The 13,466-nt window shown below is 31.9% G+C and overlaps 1 protein-coding gene and 1 long non-coding RNA gene across 2 annotated transcripts; both read left to right on the top strand.

Moving 5' to 3' along the window:
- The first annotated feature begins 1,748 nt into the window (after nt 1-1,748).
- On the top strand, nt 1,749-2,286 carry LOC142223557 (uncharacterized). The gene is made up of 3 exons (XR_012718787.1): nt 1,749-1,848; nt 1,988-2,107; nt 2,202-2,286. It is a non-coding gene; the product is annotated as an uncharacterized LOC142223557 (long non-coding RNA).
- A 7,735-nt stretch (nt 2,287-10,021) lies between these two features.
- LOC142225903 (uncharacterized) lies at nt 10,022-12,851 on the top strand. Its single transcript, XM_075295760.1, has one exon. It carries the CDS (start codon nt 10,658-10,660, stop codon nt 12,392-12,394), a length of 1,737 nt encoding a protein of 578 aa, XP_075151875.1. The 5' UTR covers nt 10,022-10,657; the 3' UTR covers nt 12,395-12,851.
- The last annotated feature ends 615 nt before the right edge of the window (nt 12,852-13,466 follow it).

The following is a 13,466-nucleotide window of genomic DNA, read 5'->3' as shown; positions in this document are numbered from 1 at the left end:
TAACCAAAATTAAAATTTGATCTAAATTTATTTCGTGTATATGAAGTCCCATAATATGAATTCCACATTTTAATATAAGTTGGACAAAAGTTTTAAGTTTTTTTTTTATTTCCATGATGTATCAATGATGCTGGTATTCGTCAATGCGATGAAAGAATCTTCAAATTCATGAAACACACTTTTCTCTGCAATATGTGTTGAAAAAATCTCAATACTAAATAAAACATAAAACGATATCCAGTATATAGTATATGGATGATTGTAACTTTCGAATCATTCGTCAATGTGACGAAACAGTGTTCAATGCGATGATAAAATTCATACGTTCTGTATATTTGTTTTTACTTCTCTCCCTAAGAAAACACACAGCCAAATGCGCTTGCTACGTTTCTTTTTTTAAATAACTGTAAACAGCTTTCATTAATGAGAGCAAAGTTATTTTTTGTTGGGTATTTTATGCTCTCTCCATATTTAACTTAACTCAAACGAGAATTTGAGCAAACACTTATTCAAATGGTTGTTTTTAAAATGGCTTCCAAGAACAACTAAAGTTGTCAAATTGACGAAAAAATAATAAAGTAGATGAAAAATTTCATGTACTCCGTCGATATGTATTCAAATAGTAATGCAATAACACATCCATATGTAGTTGTGTGGTAGAAATGTTGTTTTTTGTGTGGTAAGAATATCTCAAATGGTTCTTCTCAGTTGATGAGTTTAGTTCAAAGTTTAAAGGAAAATAAAGAACTAATTGATTATGAATTGAGTGTACAAACACCGAAAGAAAAAGCGTTCGTCTCCTTGACGATTGAGTTTCATCAATGCGTTTTCGTCTATGCGATGAAAAGTTTCGTCCATGGGAGTATTTCGGTAGTCCACGTGACGAAATCAATCATCAAAGTCAATTTTTGTTCTTTTCATAGTTCGTCACATTGATGATCTAGTTTCGTCTATGAGACGAAATTATTTTTCCGATTCAGCGAAAGTTAACCAAAATTAACATTTGATTTAAATTAATTTCGTTTATATGAAGTCCCAATATATGAATTACACATATTAATAGAAGTTGGACAAAAGTTTTAAGTGTTTTATTTTCATGATGTATCAAGGATGCTGGTTTTCGTCAATGCGATGAAAGAATCTTCAAATTGATGAAACACACTTTTCTCTGAAATGTGTATCAAAAAATCTCAATGCTAACTAAAACATAAAACGATATACGGTGTATATAGTATATAGATGTTTGTAATTTACATTTTCCATTAGTACTAATCTGAAATACCTAAAAGTCGAATCAATAGTCAATGTGACGAAACAGTGTTCAATGTGATGATAAAATTCATACGTTCTGTAGATGTGTGTTTATTTCCCTACCTAAAAAAACACACACACAACCAAATGCGCTTGCTACATTTTGTTTTTAAAATAACTGTACACAGCTTTTATTAATGAGAGCTAAGTTATTTTTGTTGGGTATTTCATGCTCTCTCCACATTTAACTTAACTCAAACGATTTTTGAGCAAACATTTGTTCACATGTTTGTTTTTAAATTGGCTTACAAGACATATGAGAATAATAAAAGTCGTCAAATTGGCGAAAATAGTAATCAAATAGACGAAAAGTTTCATCTACTCCGTTGACATGTATTCAAATACTAATGCAATAACACATCCATACGTAGTTGTGTGGTAGAAATATTGTTTTTTTTTCTTTTTTCTGTGCGGTAAGAACATTTCAAATGGTTCCTCTCAGTTGTTGAGTTTAGTCCAAAGTGTAAAGGTGGTCGCGCGTGCCGAAAATAAAGAGCTAATGCTTAAAGATGTGAAAGTGAAAATAAAAACAAAAATGTGAATAAAATAAAAAGAAAACATGAAGTGTTATATATGGAAAAAAATTTAACCAAAATGACGATTTTTTGTTATTTTTTGGTCAATTTATTTTTTTTTTAACATTTATATGTCTATGGAAGTATTTCTAAATTTACAGATAAATGCCGCAACATTTTTCGTTCTGTGAAAACTGAATACGGATAAAGAAATTAAAGAATAAAGATGAATTGGATGAGCAAACAATTCAAAACGAAAAGGAACAGTTGGGCACAAAAAGGTGAGTTAAATTTTGTTCTAAAAAGATCGAATATATTTTACAATAATTTAAAATTTCAATTTTCAAATTCTTTATAATTTTTTTTACTCCACAGGATGAACCCATAAAACTTTTCATCCTTGGTGATCTAAACACTAATTAAGGTAACAGAATGTTTGTGTGTCTAGATGATCAATTTAATCAACAGCTTTGGTAGATGTGTATGAAAAATTTTGTATACGTTTTTACTTCGTTAGTTGTACATATTTCAAATAAAAATTTAAATTTAATTAAAATAAAAACAATATGGTTCTTTATTAAAAGTGTCGTAGAAAATATTTCTAATAATCAATTTATCAATTTGATGTTTACATCGTATTGATGAATCGATTACATCAAATTGATGAATCTATTACATCATATTGATGAATGGATTACGTCAAATTTAGGGAAAGAGTTCATCGCTATGACGAAGGCGTTTGTAGCGATGACGAACGAGAATAGTACTTTTGAAGAATTGCATCATCGCATGGATGAAAGAGAATAATCGCAGATACGAAAAATATCATCACATAGATGAAATACATTCATCATCTGGACGTAACATAGTCGTATATGGGATGTAAATAAGTTCATCACAGGGATGAATTCAATTCAGTAAAGGAAAAGGAACATTTGGGCACAAAAAGGGTGACTTAAATTTTGTTCAAAATTCTAATAGGATCGAATATATTTTACAATAATTAAAAATATCAATTTTTTAATTCTTATTTACAAGTTTTTTTACTCCACAGGCTGAACCTATAAAACTTTTCATCCTTGCTATTGGTGATCTAAACACTATTAAGTTAACATAATGTTTGTGTATCTATATCGTCAATCTATCAAAATCAACAGCTTTCGAAGAAAAGTAAATATTTGCATGTTATTTTATACATGTATTTATATCGATAGTTGTACTTTACTTCAAATAAATAAAATTAAAATTCAATTAAAACAAAAAACACTATGGTTGTTTATTAAAAGTGTCGTAGAAAATATTTCTGATCATCCATTTATCAAATTGATGTAATCTATCACCAATACAAATCAAATTTGTGATAAGGACGGAAATGGTCGTAATGTAAGCGAATTGATACTATCGAGTGGACGAATATAATAATATTCGTCCATTCATTAATATAAATTTGTTTATGAAGCGAACATCCGCCCTTACCACAAAATTTACTTATATTGATGAATATATTACATCAAATTTATGAACGGTTTACATCATATTGATGAATGGATTACGTCAAATTTAGGAAAAGCATTCATCGCGATGACGAAAGAGAATCGTCCTTTTGAAGTATTTCATCATCGCATGGATGAAAGAGAATAATCGCAGATACGAAAAGCATAATCGTATTGATGAAATACTTTCACCACCTGGACGTAATATAGTGATCTATGGGATGTCAATATGTTCATCACACGAAAAATTCATCACTGGGTTGAAATGTTACGTTAGCTCATTTTAGACGAAAAATTTGTCACCCTGACGTACAAATTCGTTCTCGTGACGTACATTTTTAATTTTGCGAGTTGATTTCTCTTCATAAACTATAAATGATTTAATTTTTTTAAGAAAAAGAATGTGTAAAACAAATTGTTCGTAATATATATGTATATGTTTTTTATTTAATAAGCTTGCAAAAACAAAAATATTATATAACAAGTAAGTAAAGTAGAAAGTCGGGCGGGGCCGACTATATCATACCCTAAACCACCATTACAGAATTAGTAAGCATAAGCATTTGTGGGGTAACATATCTGGTCTGGGAGATAAACCGCAGTTGCATATTTAAGAAAATTAAGGGGTACATGTCTATGGGTGCTTTGTGTCAATCTGACTATAGCTCATAGTCAATGTTGCCACGGAAAATGTTCGGTTTACCCTACAAGGACAAAAAAAGTTCCCTACTTTCCCATACATTTCCAAACAATTTTCCCCACTATATTTTTCGTTAAATTTAAAAAATTTTACAAAACATAAATAGTTCTAAGTACTTTATTATCTTTAAACATGAATATGCAACGTATATAACTTAGAATACAAATTTGTATTGCCACAGTTGGTAGAATTCTACCCAAATTAGTAATCTTTTTTGTTAAATCTCTATAAAAATAAAATTGTTGAAAAAGTTTCTATAAACAAATTTTTGTGAGAAATTTTTCTATAGAAATAAAATTTTGACAATAAATTCTATAGAATTAAAATTTTGAGAAAAAATTCCACAGAAATAAAATTTTGAGAAAATTTTTTATAGAAATAATATTTTGAAAAAAATTTCTATAGAAATACAATTTTGACAAAATGTTCTATAGAAATAAAATGTTGACAAAATTCTCTACAGGAATAAAGCTTACCACATATTGTTAAAGATCAAGCCTTGCCGGCTTCTAATTTCCTCCTCTAGAGCCACCAAAATGTAAAAATTATTATAAATTGAGTTGAGTGAAAATGTCCTACATTGTGGCCCTACAAGACGCTAAATATTAGAAAAACCCTACATATAGGGAATTTCCCCTACTTCTAGCAACACTGCCTGTGTTGATATTGCGCCTACGGAGTTAGTATGCTACTAATATTGAGCCCATTATTAAAAAAGAGAAAATCGTTAAATTAGTGTTGGTAATAAATACAAATTTGTAAAAATCGAGCAATATTCTTATGTAAGAGCTACAAGTACGTATAAGTACGATGGGCTGGTACATCAAAATTTGAAATTTGAGTAACATTGGTTAATAAATAAGAGTACTATGGCCAAATTTGGGAAAATCGAGCGATGCATATATATGGAAGCTATATCTAAATCTGAACCAATTTGCATAATATTTTGCGGGTTTGATTAATACCACAAAAGGTTACCTCGTGCAAGATTTGAGTAAGATCAGTTACGAAATGAGGCCTGTATGGTCAAACATAAGGTTATTAGGGGCGAATTTTTCAAAATCGGGTGATACATATATGGGAGCTATATCTACATGTGAACCGATTTCGATGAAATTTTGCACATATAGTTAGTACTATAGAGGACTGGATCTAGCCAACTTTTAGTAAGATCGGTTAATAAATAAGGGTTCTATGGCCAAATTTGGGAAAATCGGGCTATACATATATATGGGAGCTATATCTAAATCTGAACCGATTTCGATGATTTTTTGCACATATAGTTAGTGCTATAGAAGACTACATTTAGCCAAATTTGGGTAAGATCGGTTGATAAATAAAGGTTTTGTGGCCAAATTTGGGAAAATCGGGCGATACATATATATGAGAGCTATATCTAAATCTGAACCGATTTGGATGAAATTTTGCAGACTTGAAGGGCGATGGAAAAGATTGCCATTTGCCAAATTTGGTGGCGATCCGTTTGAAAAAAACGCGCAACGTGACCCATTTGTCGAAATCGGGCGATACATATATATGGGAGCTATATCTATATCTAGCGTTCGTCCTTGTGCCCAAAAAACTCCCTGTACCAAATTTCATCAAAATCGGTTAATAATTGCGACCGGAATCCTGTGAACAACATACATACGGACACCAAGCGCTAGATCGACTCAGGAGGTGATTCTGAGTCGATCGGTATATATTTTATGGGGTCTAAAATCAATATTTCTGGTAGGCACACATTTTGAAATGTTACGTTAGCTCATTTTAGACGAAAAATTTGTCACCCTGACGTACAAATTCGTTCTCGTGACGTACATTTTTAATTTTGCGAGTTGATTTCTCTTCATAAACTATAAATGATTTAATTTTTTTAAGAAAAAGAATGTGTAAAACAAATTGTTCGTAATATATATGTATATGTTTTTTATTTAATAAGCTTGCAAAAACAAAAATATTATATAACAAGTAAGTAAAGTAGAAAGTCGGGCGGGGCCGACTATATCATACCCTAAACCACCATTACAGAATTAGTAAGCATAAGCATTTGTGGGGTAACATATCTGGTCTGGGAGATAAACCGCAGTTGCATATTTAAGAAAATTAAGGGGTACATGTCTATGGGTGCTTTGTGTCAATCTGACTATAGCTCATAGTCAATGTTGCCACGGAAAATGTTCGGTTTACCCTACAAGGACAAAAAAAGTTCCCTACTTTCCCATACATTTCCAAACAATTTTCCCCACTATATTTTTCGTTAAATTTAAAAAATTTTACAAAACATAAATAGTTCTAAGTACTTTATTATCTTTAAACATGAATATGCAACGTATATAACTTAGAATACAAATTTGTATTGCCACAGTTGGTAGAATTCTACCCAAATTAGTAATCTTTTTTGTTAAATCTCTATAAAAATAAAATTTTTGAAAAAGTTTCTATAAACAAATTTTTGTGAGAAATTTTTCTATAGAAATAAAATTTTGACAATAAATTCTATAGAATTAAAATTTTGAGAAAAAATTCCACAGAAATAAAATTTTGAGAAAATTTTTTATAGAAATAATATTTTGAAAAAAATTTCTATAGAAATACAATTTTGACAAAATGTTCTATAGAAATAAAATGTTGACAAAATTCTCTACAGGAATAAAGCTTACCACATATTGTTAAAGATCAAGCCTTGCCGGCTTCTAATTTCCTCCTCTAGAGCCACCAAAATGTAAAAATTATTATAAATTGAGTTGAGTGAAAATGTCCTACATTGTGGCCCTACAAGACGCTAAATATTAGAAAAACCCTACATATAGGGAATTTCCCCTACTTCTAGCAACACTGCCTGTGTTGATATTGCGCCTACGGAGTTAGTATGCTACTAATATTGAGCCCATTATTAAAAAAGAGAAAATCGTTAAATTAGTGTTGGTAATAAATACAAATTTGTAAAAATCGAGCAATATTCTTATGTAAGAGCTACAAGTACGTATAAGTACGATGGGCTGGTACATCAAAATTTGAAATTTGAGTAACATTGGTTAATAAATAAGAGTACTATGGCCAAATTTGGGAAAATCGAGCGATGCATATATATGGAAGCTATATCTAAATCTGAACCAATTTGCATAATATTTTGCGGGTTTGATTAATACCACAAAAGGTTACCTCGTGCAAGATTTGAGTAAGATCAGTTACGAAATGAGGCCTGTATGGTCAAACATAAGGTTATTAGGGGCGAATTTTTCAAAATCGGGTGATACATATATGGGAGCTATATCTACATGTGAACCGATTTCGATGAAATTTTGCACATATAGTTAGTACTATAGAGGACTGGATCTAGCCAACTTTTAGTAAGATCGGTTAATAAATAAGGGTTCTATGGCCAAATTTGGGAAAATCGGTCTATACATATATATGGGAGCTATATCTAAATCTGAACCGATTTCGATGATTTTTTGCACATATAGTTAGTGCTATAGAAGACTACATTTAGCCAAATTTGGGTAAGATCGGTTGATAAATAAAGGTTTTGTGGCCAAATTTGGGAAAATCGGGCGATACATATATATGAGAGCTATATCTAAATCTGAACCGATTTGGATGAAATTTTGCAGACTTGAAGGGCGATGGAAAAGATTGCCATTTGCCAAATTTGGTGGCGATCCGTTTGAAAAAAACGCGCAACGTGACCCATTTGTCGAAATCGGGCGATACATATATATGGGAGCTATATCTATATCTAGCGTTCGTCCTTGTGCCCAAAAAACTCCCTGTACCAAATTTCATCAAAATCGGTTAATAATTGCGACCGGAATCCTGTGAACAACATACATACGGACACCAAGCGCTAGATCGACTCAGGAGGTGATTCTGAGTCGATCGGTATATATTTTATGGGGTCTAAAATCAATATTTCTGGTAGGCACATTTTTTGGCCGATCAAACTTATTATACCCTGACCACTATGTGGTTTAGGGTATAAAAACAGGAAAACATAATTATTAATTTGATTATTCATACAATTTATATCTTAGTAAAATATTATATAAGTACATTATTCCAATTCTGCACCTCCGTTACTGCAAAGACCTCTGCACCAATGGATTTTGAGTAAATGGTTATATAAAATTGTTTATATATTTCTTTGTTCTTCTTGTTCTAACTTGATAATATTGTGTTCTTAATTTTACTATACAAATTTATTTATTTACAAAGCTATTAAAAAAACATATGTAAATGTTTTATTTTCATATTGTCGTTATATTTATAAATTTTTGAATAGACATAATTTCCTTGAAAATGAATTAAACTAGTATTTAAATCAAAGAGAGCCAAAAGGATTTGGAGTTAGGGGTTTCTAATATAAATTTGAATTGATAACTCTTTTAGAAACATTGGATGATGCGGGCAAGGCCAGTACATCTACGGTCCTTTTACAAACAATGATAATTTTGGATTAATTTCAGCTTAAAATAGCAACCCAATTGTTACATTATGGCACTCAGTTTCCGTAACTAGGCAGTAGTGATGATCAAAAGACAAGAACCTAGACCCCAACATCAAAAAACATCTACCGTTACAATATATCTGTCATCCGATTTATAGTCATAAGACCAACGTAGGTCAAAATTTCACTCCGATTTACTTAAAATTGTGCAAAAGGAATGAAATTATCATGTTTACTATGCATAGCAAATTTAGTTGAAATTGGTTCAGATTTAGGTAAATTTTGAGTCTAGAGATTTTGTAAAACTTTAAAAAACATTTGTCCAAATTGCTTCATATTTAAATATTTGTATATGGGAATATACACCTTTAAATATATAGTTCCCAACAAATTTGAAGGTGTTAAGATGGTATCAACAATTTTGATATACATAGCGGAATTCTATTTTATGTTCCGAGATGAACTATTACGAATTTTGTAATACGGACTCAATTAACTGTTCGTCGATTTGGCTTGCAATTTATTCAACTATATATCATAAAATTATCGCGTAACGTTAAAAAGAAATGTCATTTTACATCTAAATAGGAAAGTATAAAGTGGATAAATATACATTAGTCTATAAGGATATTTATTTATTTAATGGTTACGTACACAACAAGACAATGTCTTATAATTAAAGTTCAGTTTAAAGTTAGATGTAATTTGTTAAATGGTATTATTATTTTACCTCTGTTTGACTGCGCAAATCGCAGTTTCTCAAAGAGGCTATGGGGTTCCTGTTTATAACCAACTTTATGCAGTAAAATAAGAGCCCTTATGTTCAACAGATTGTCAAAGCTTACATGATAATGACTTTCCCGAACATATGAAACATGGTCATATCTCCACAAGCTATAAACATATCGTACAACACTACTAAAAGCAATATTCAACTTACGATGGCTGACTGAGTCACACATAGCGAAAATCATAGAATCATAAAGAATGGGCAAAAGAAAAGTCTTCGCAAGCAATATCCTCATTCACTTTCGTGTGTAAAACTGTGCTTGCCATAAAGGCCCCAATTTAGCGTAAAATTGCCCTATTATTGATACAAATATATTATATTTGTATCTACAGACTTCAAATAAAACTATAAATAAAGCTTATAGAAAAGACTTTCGTCGTCTGTTCACATGGTAAAGACATGAATTAACAATTCATTAAAAGAAACATAATTTTATAATTACAATATACATAACATGTTATACATTGGGTTTCATATGTTAGCCTAAGTACATAGCGTAAAAAACGAAAAACAAAAATACGAATCTGATCCGGCTCATAACAAGAATGTACTACACTATAGTGAATTGCTCTTGCATCAGGCGTGAGGGTAAGTATTTGAAGACAGTCCACGTTGTGTCCTGAAATTACATACTGTTCATATTTTATATGTGTAAATGTGTGGATATCTATAGTATATTCGACTGAATTTTATCATCCCCAATTGTCTGCCAACATCGCCCTGAGCTACAAAATTTTTTGGGTTGACATTTCTTAATGCGCATGTCAAAGTTTACTGTTGACACATCTGTGTATTCTAGCGATAGCTTTATCTATTTTCCGGCATTTTAATTGAAAACATGGCAACTCGCTGTTTTTTGTTAAAACAAATAAATACATTTTGGCAAAGACTGTTCATGATCCAAAACTACGCATAAAGTACAACTTATGTGAATACAAAACCAACAACAAAGTGAATTAACACATAGGCGAATTAAAATCATTTTATACGGAGACTGATAAGGACTAATGCTCGCACTTATGCTCGTAAAACTTATATGAAACTAAATCTAGTACAAAAATCAAAATATGTTGCGATACATACTCAACATACAATTCGCAAGAATATTTTCACACTTCACTATGTAGTTATATCTAAGTAAAAGGGCGATAATCGCGGTTGTCTTATAGTCATGACAAAGTGTGTTCGATCCAAGATATGGTAATACATTCAACTACATGTCGTATTATAGAAAAGGCACTGTGTTATAATCAATGAAGAAGCGATACATTGAGCACCATGGGCAGGAAACTGTTTTGTTTAGTGGCTATATATGGTTGACAACATTCTTAAGTAATTTTATACTGCACAAAAAATGAACCATCAATTTATACTATCCATAACGAAATTCCATATGCAATGGCAACGATAAATTGTCTACAATCACCTATATCATCTTGCAAAACATCACATACTTCATCAACTGTAAACCTAAAGGTAACAGCGCCATATATATCTTCATTTTGCATAAACAATGGCTTAGTTATTAATGGAGGCAACCCCATAGCGAATTCTTTGCCGCAAACAGCCAATCCGTACATAGCTCGTGAAATTTCACACCAACGCCATCATGGCACACTACTTACACGAAACGATGGACCTCTAAATGGTTCAATTTTGGCTGCAGTTCACAGTGGTTACAAAACCGACGCCGAACATATGTTCTCTAATTGTGCTGATTTAGTCCCAGATACAGAGTTTCCACAAGATGATTGTCAAGATATGTTAGAAGGGTTGCAGGAACTAGACGGTTCAGGTGCTAGTATCTGCACGAGCGATGATGACGAGAGAACTTTAAAACTAGCGGTGGAATTAACTATGCTAAATTTAAAAAACATTGACCCTTTGAATTCGACGTCTGGGGACACAAAGTCTCTTATTGATAATAATCAGCAAAACAATTCACCGTCGTTGATAAACCAAAAGTACTCGTCTTTAAATAGTGGATATGACATGACATCCAAAGTTTTTATTCAAAATCAATGCATCGTCTCAGCAGCAAATGCATCCATTAAACAACAAATTTCATCAATTGAAGGAAGTAGTATAAGCAGAAGTAATTCCCTTGCAAATATCAATCAGCCATTGCCCCTGGTTACATCTGTAATAAACGAAGAACGTTCAAAGAAATCACAAAATATGACAGAATGTGTTCCGGTGCCAAGTTCAGAACATGTGGCGGAAATTGTTGGCAGGCAAGGATGTAAAATTAAAGCTTTGAGAGCTAAAACAAACACTTACATTAAAACACCAGTACGAAATGAGGAGCCTGTTTTTGTGGTAACAGGGCGCAAAGAGGACGTAAGTCGGGCCAAACTGGAAATATTATCAGCGGCAGAACATTTCACTGTAATACGAGCAACTCGTCGTATTAACGAAAGTGTTGGTGTAGCTTCCCCAACTTTAGGAGGAAAGCAACAAATAATTGGACAACATAAAATGCACGGTACCTCATCGGTACAAACTCCTGGGCAGGTGACAGTGCAAGTACGCGTTCCGTATAGATTAGTGGGGTTGGTTGTTGGAACCAAAGGCAATACAATTAAGCATATACAGCACGAAACGCAGACATATATTGTCACACCCTCAAGAGACAAGGAACCAATTTTTGAAGTAACCGGTATGGCAGACAATGTGGAACTTGCTAGAAGACACATTGAAATTCATATTGCAACAAGACTTGGAAGCACTAAAAATAATTCTGTTGCGACTTCAGCATCACCTTCTTCGCCTTGTACTACTATAAGACAAACAGTTGACATAGATTCAACGGAATCGTCCTTACATTCACTAAATACCATAAATCATATATTAAGTGATGATTTACATTCCGAAATATTATCATCGATTTACAGAAATGGAATTTGTTCAACACTAGAATGTGGACACATTCGGGTATCTAGTCTGACTTCGGAAGATAAATGCAATAATATACATTCAGTGAATGGTTTTATTTCCGAAGATGTCGAACCGCCTTCGCCATACGCTCTAAATGGACATATTAGTAATCAACTTAAATGTGCAGATTTTGTAAACAATCTGATAGACACCAGCAGACCACAATTTTGTCCTGACAGAAGAACAAAATTCTCATAAAACATGAATCTTAAGCATTAATCAATTGGTGGAAACATCAAGACTTTTAATCTCTCTTTGATATTTTGCATAATGCAATATTGCATAGTAGATGAAATATTAAGAAGTCAATTCTGTAAAGCTTCTTCACATATGCAATAAATAGAACAAATAATTATGAGCAATTTGTTGCGAAAAGACTTATAATTATTTTGTAGGATAATATATGACATTTTAGACTTTTACTCCCTATACAGCGCCAAACTAGTCGAACAGGTGAAAAATTTATGTCAGCATAGAAAACCCATATTTGTTAATTTATTTACATAAATAATAATTAAGTGTACACGGATATATACCAATGTATGTCCAAATATTTGCGCATTTTATACAAACTATTTTTAATATGTACTATATTTGCATTGTCACTGATAAATACATAATTTATTTTCTATTAATAAAATTCCATAAACAATAATGAGTGTGTGTTTCTACTAATCACCGGCTACACTTCAGATTAGGTCAAACAATTAAAACAGAATTTGGTGAGTAAGCACATATTATAATAATAACATAAACAAGTATATACAGCAGTAAGTTCGGCCGGGCCGAACCTTAAATACCCACCACCATGAACCAAATATTAGGGTTTCCTTTCAGGAGGGCTTGAGGACTTGGGGACACTTCCCGAAGATAAATTTAAAGATTTCACCTATGAGGACTATATCAGATTCTGGATTTATAAGAACCATTTTTGTTTGAGTTTTAGAGGAATCATTAACATCTCTTGTAAGTGTGCAAGAACATTATAAAATAACGTCTTGATTTGAAATCTTAAATCTGTAGAAGTAAAATCTGGAAATTTTACATTGAGTTTCAAGCAATTTTCATGATCAGTGCGCCTTCTATACCCTCAAGAAGTGAAGTCGGTCTATATGGAGGCATTACCAAATGGACCGATAAAAACTTAATCCGATACACGTTTTTGTGAGTCTAAAATACCAGAATATTTACAATTTCAGGCAAATCGGATAAAAACTACGGTTTCTAGAAACCCAAGGAGTTAAATCGGGAGATCTTTCTTAGGGGGCTT

The sequence above is a fragment of the Haematobia irritans genome, chromosome 2, assembly GCF_050003625.1.
Source record: "Haematobia irritans isolate KBUSLIRL chromosome 2, ASM5000362v1, whole genome shotgun sequence".
Taxonomy (NCBI): domain Eukaryota; kingdom Metazoa; phylum Arthropoda; class Insecta; order Diptera; family Muscidae; genus Haematobia; species Haematobia irritans.
This window is presented reverse-complemented; position numbering and strand designations above follow the sequence as displayed.

Excerpts from the sequence above, each read along its gene's own strand:
- LOC142225903 (XM_075295760.1), top strand. The coding sequence starts at position 10,658 with ATGGCAACGATAAATTGTCTACAATCACCTATATCATCTTGCAAAACA.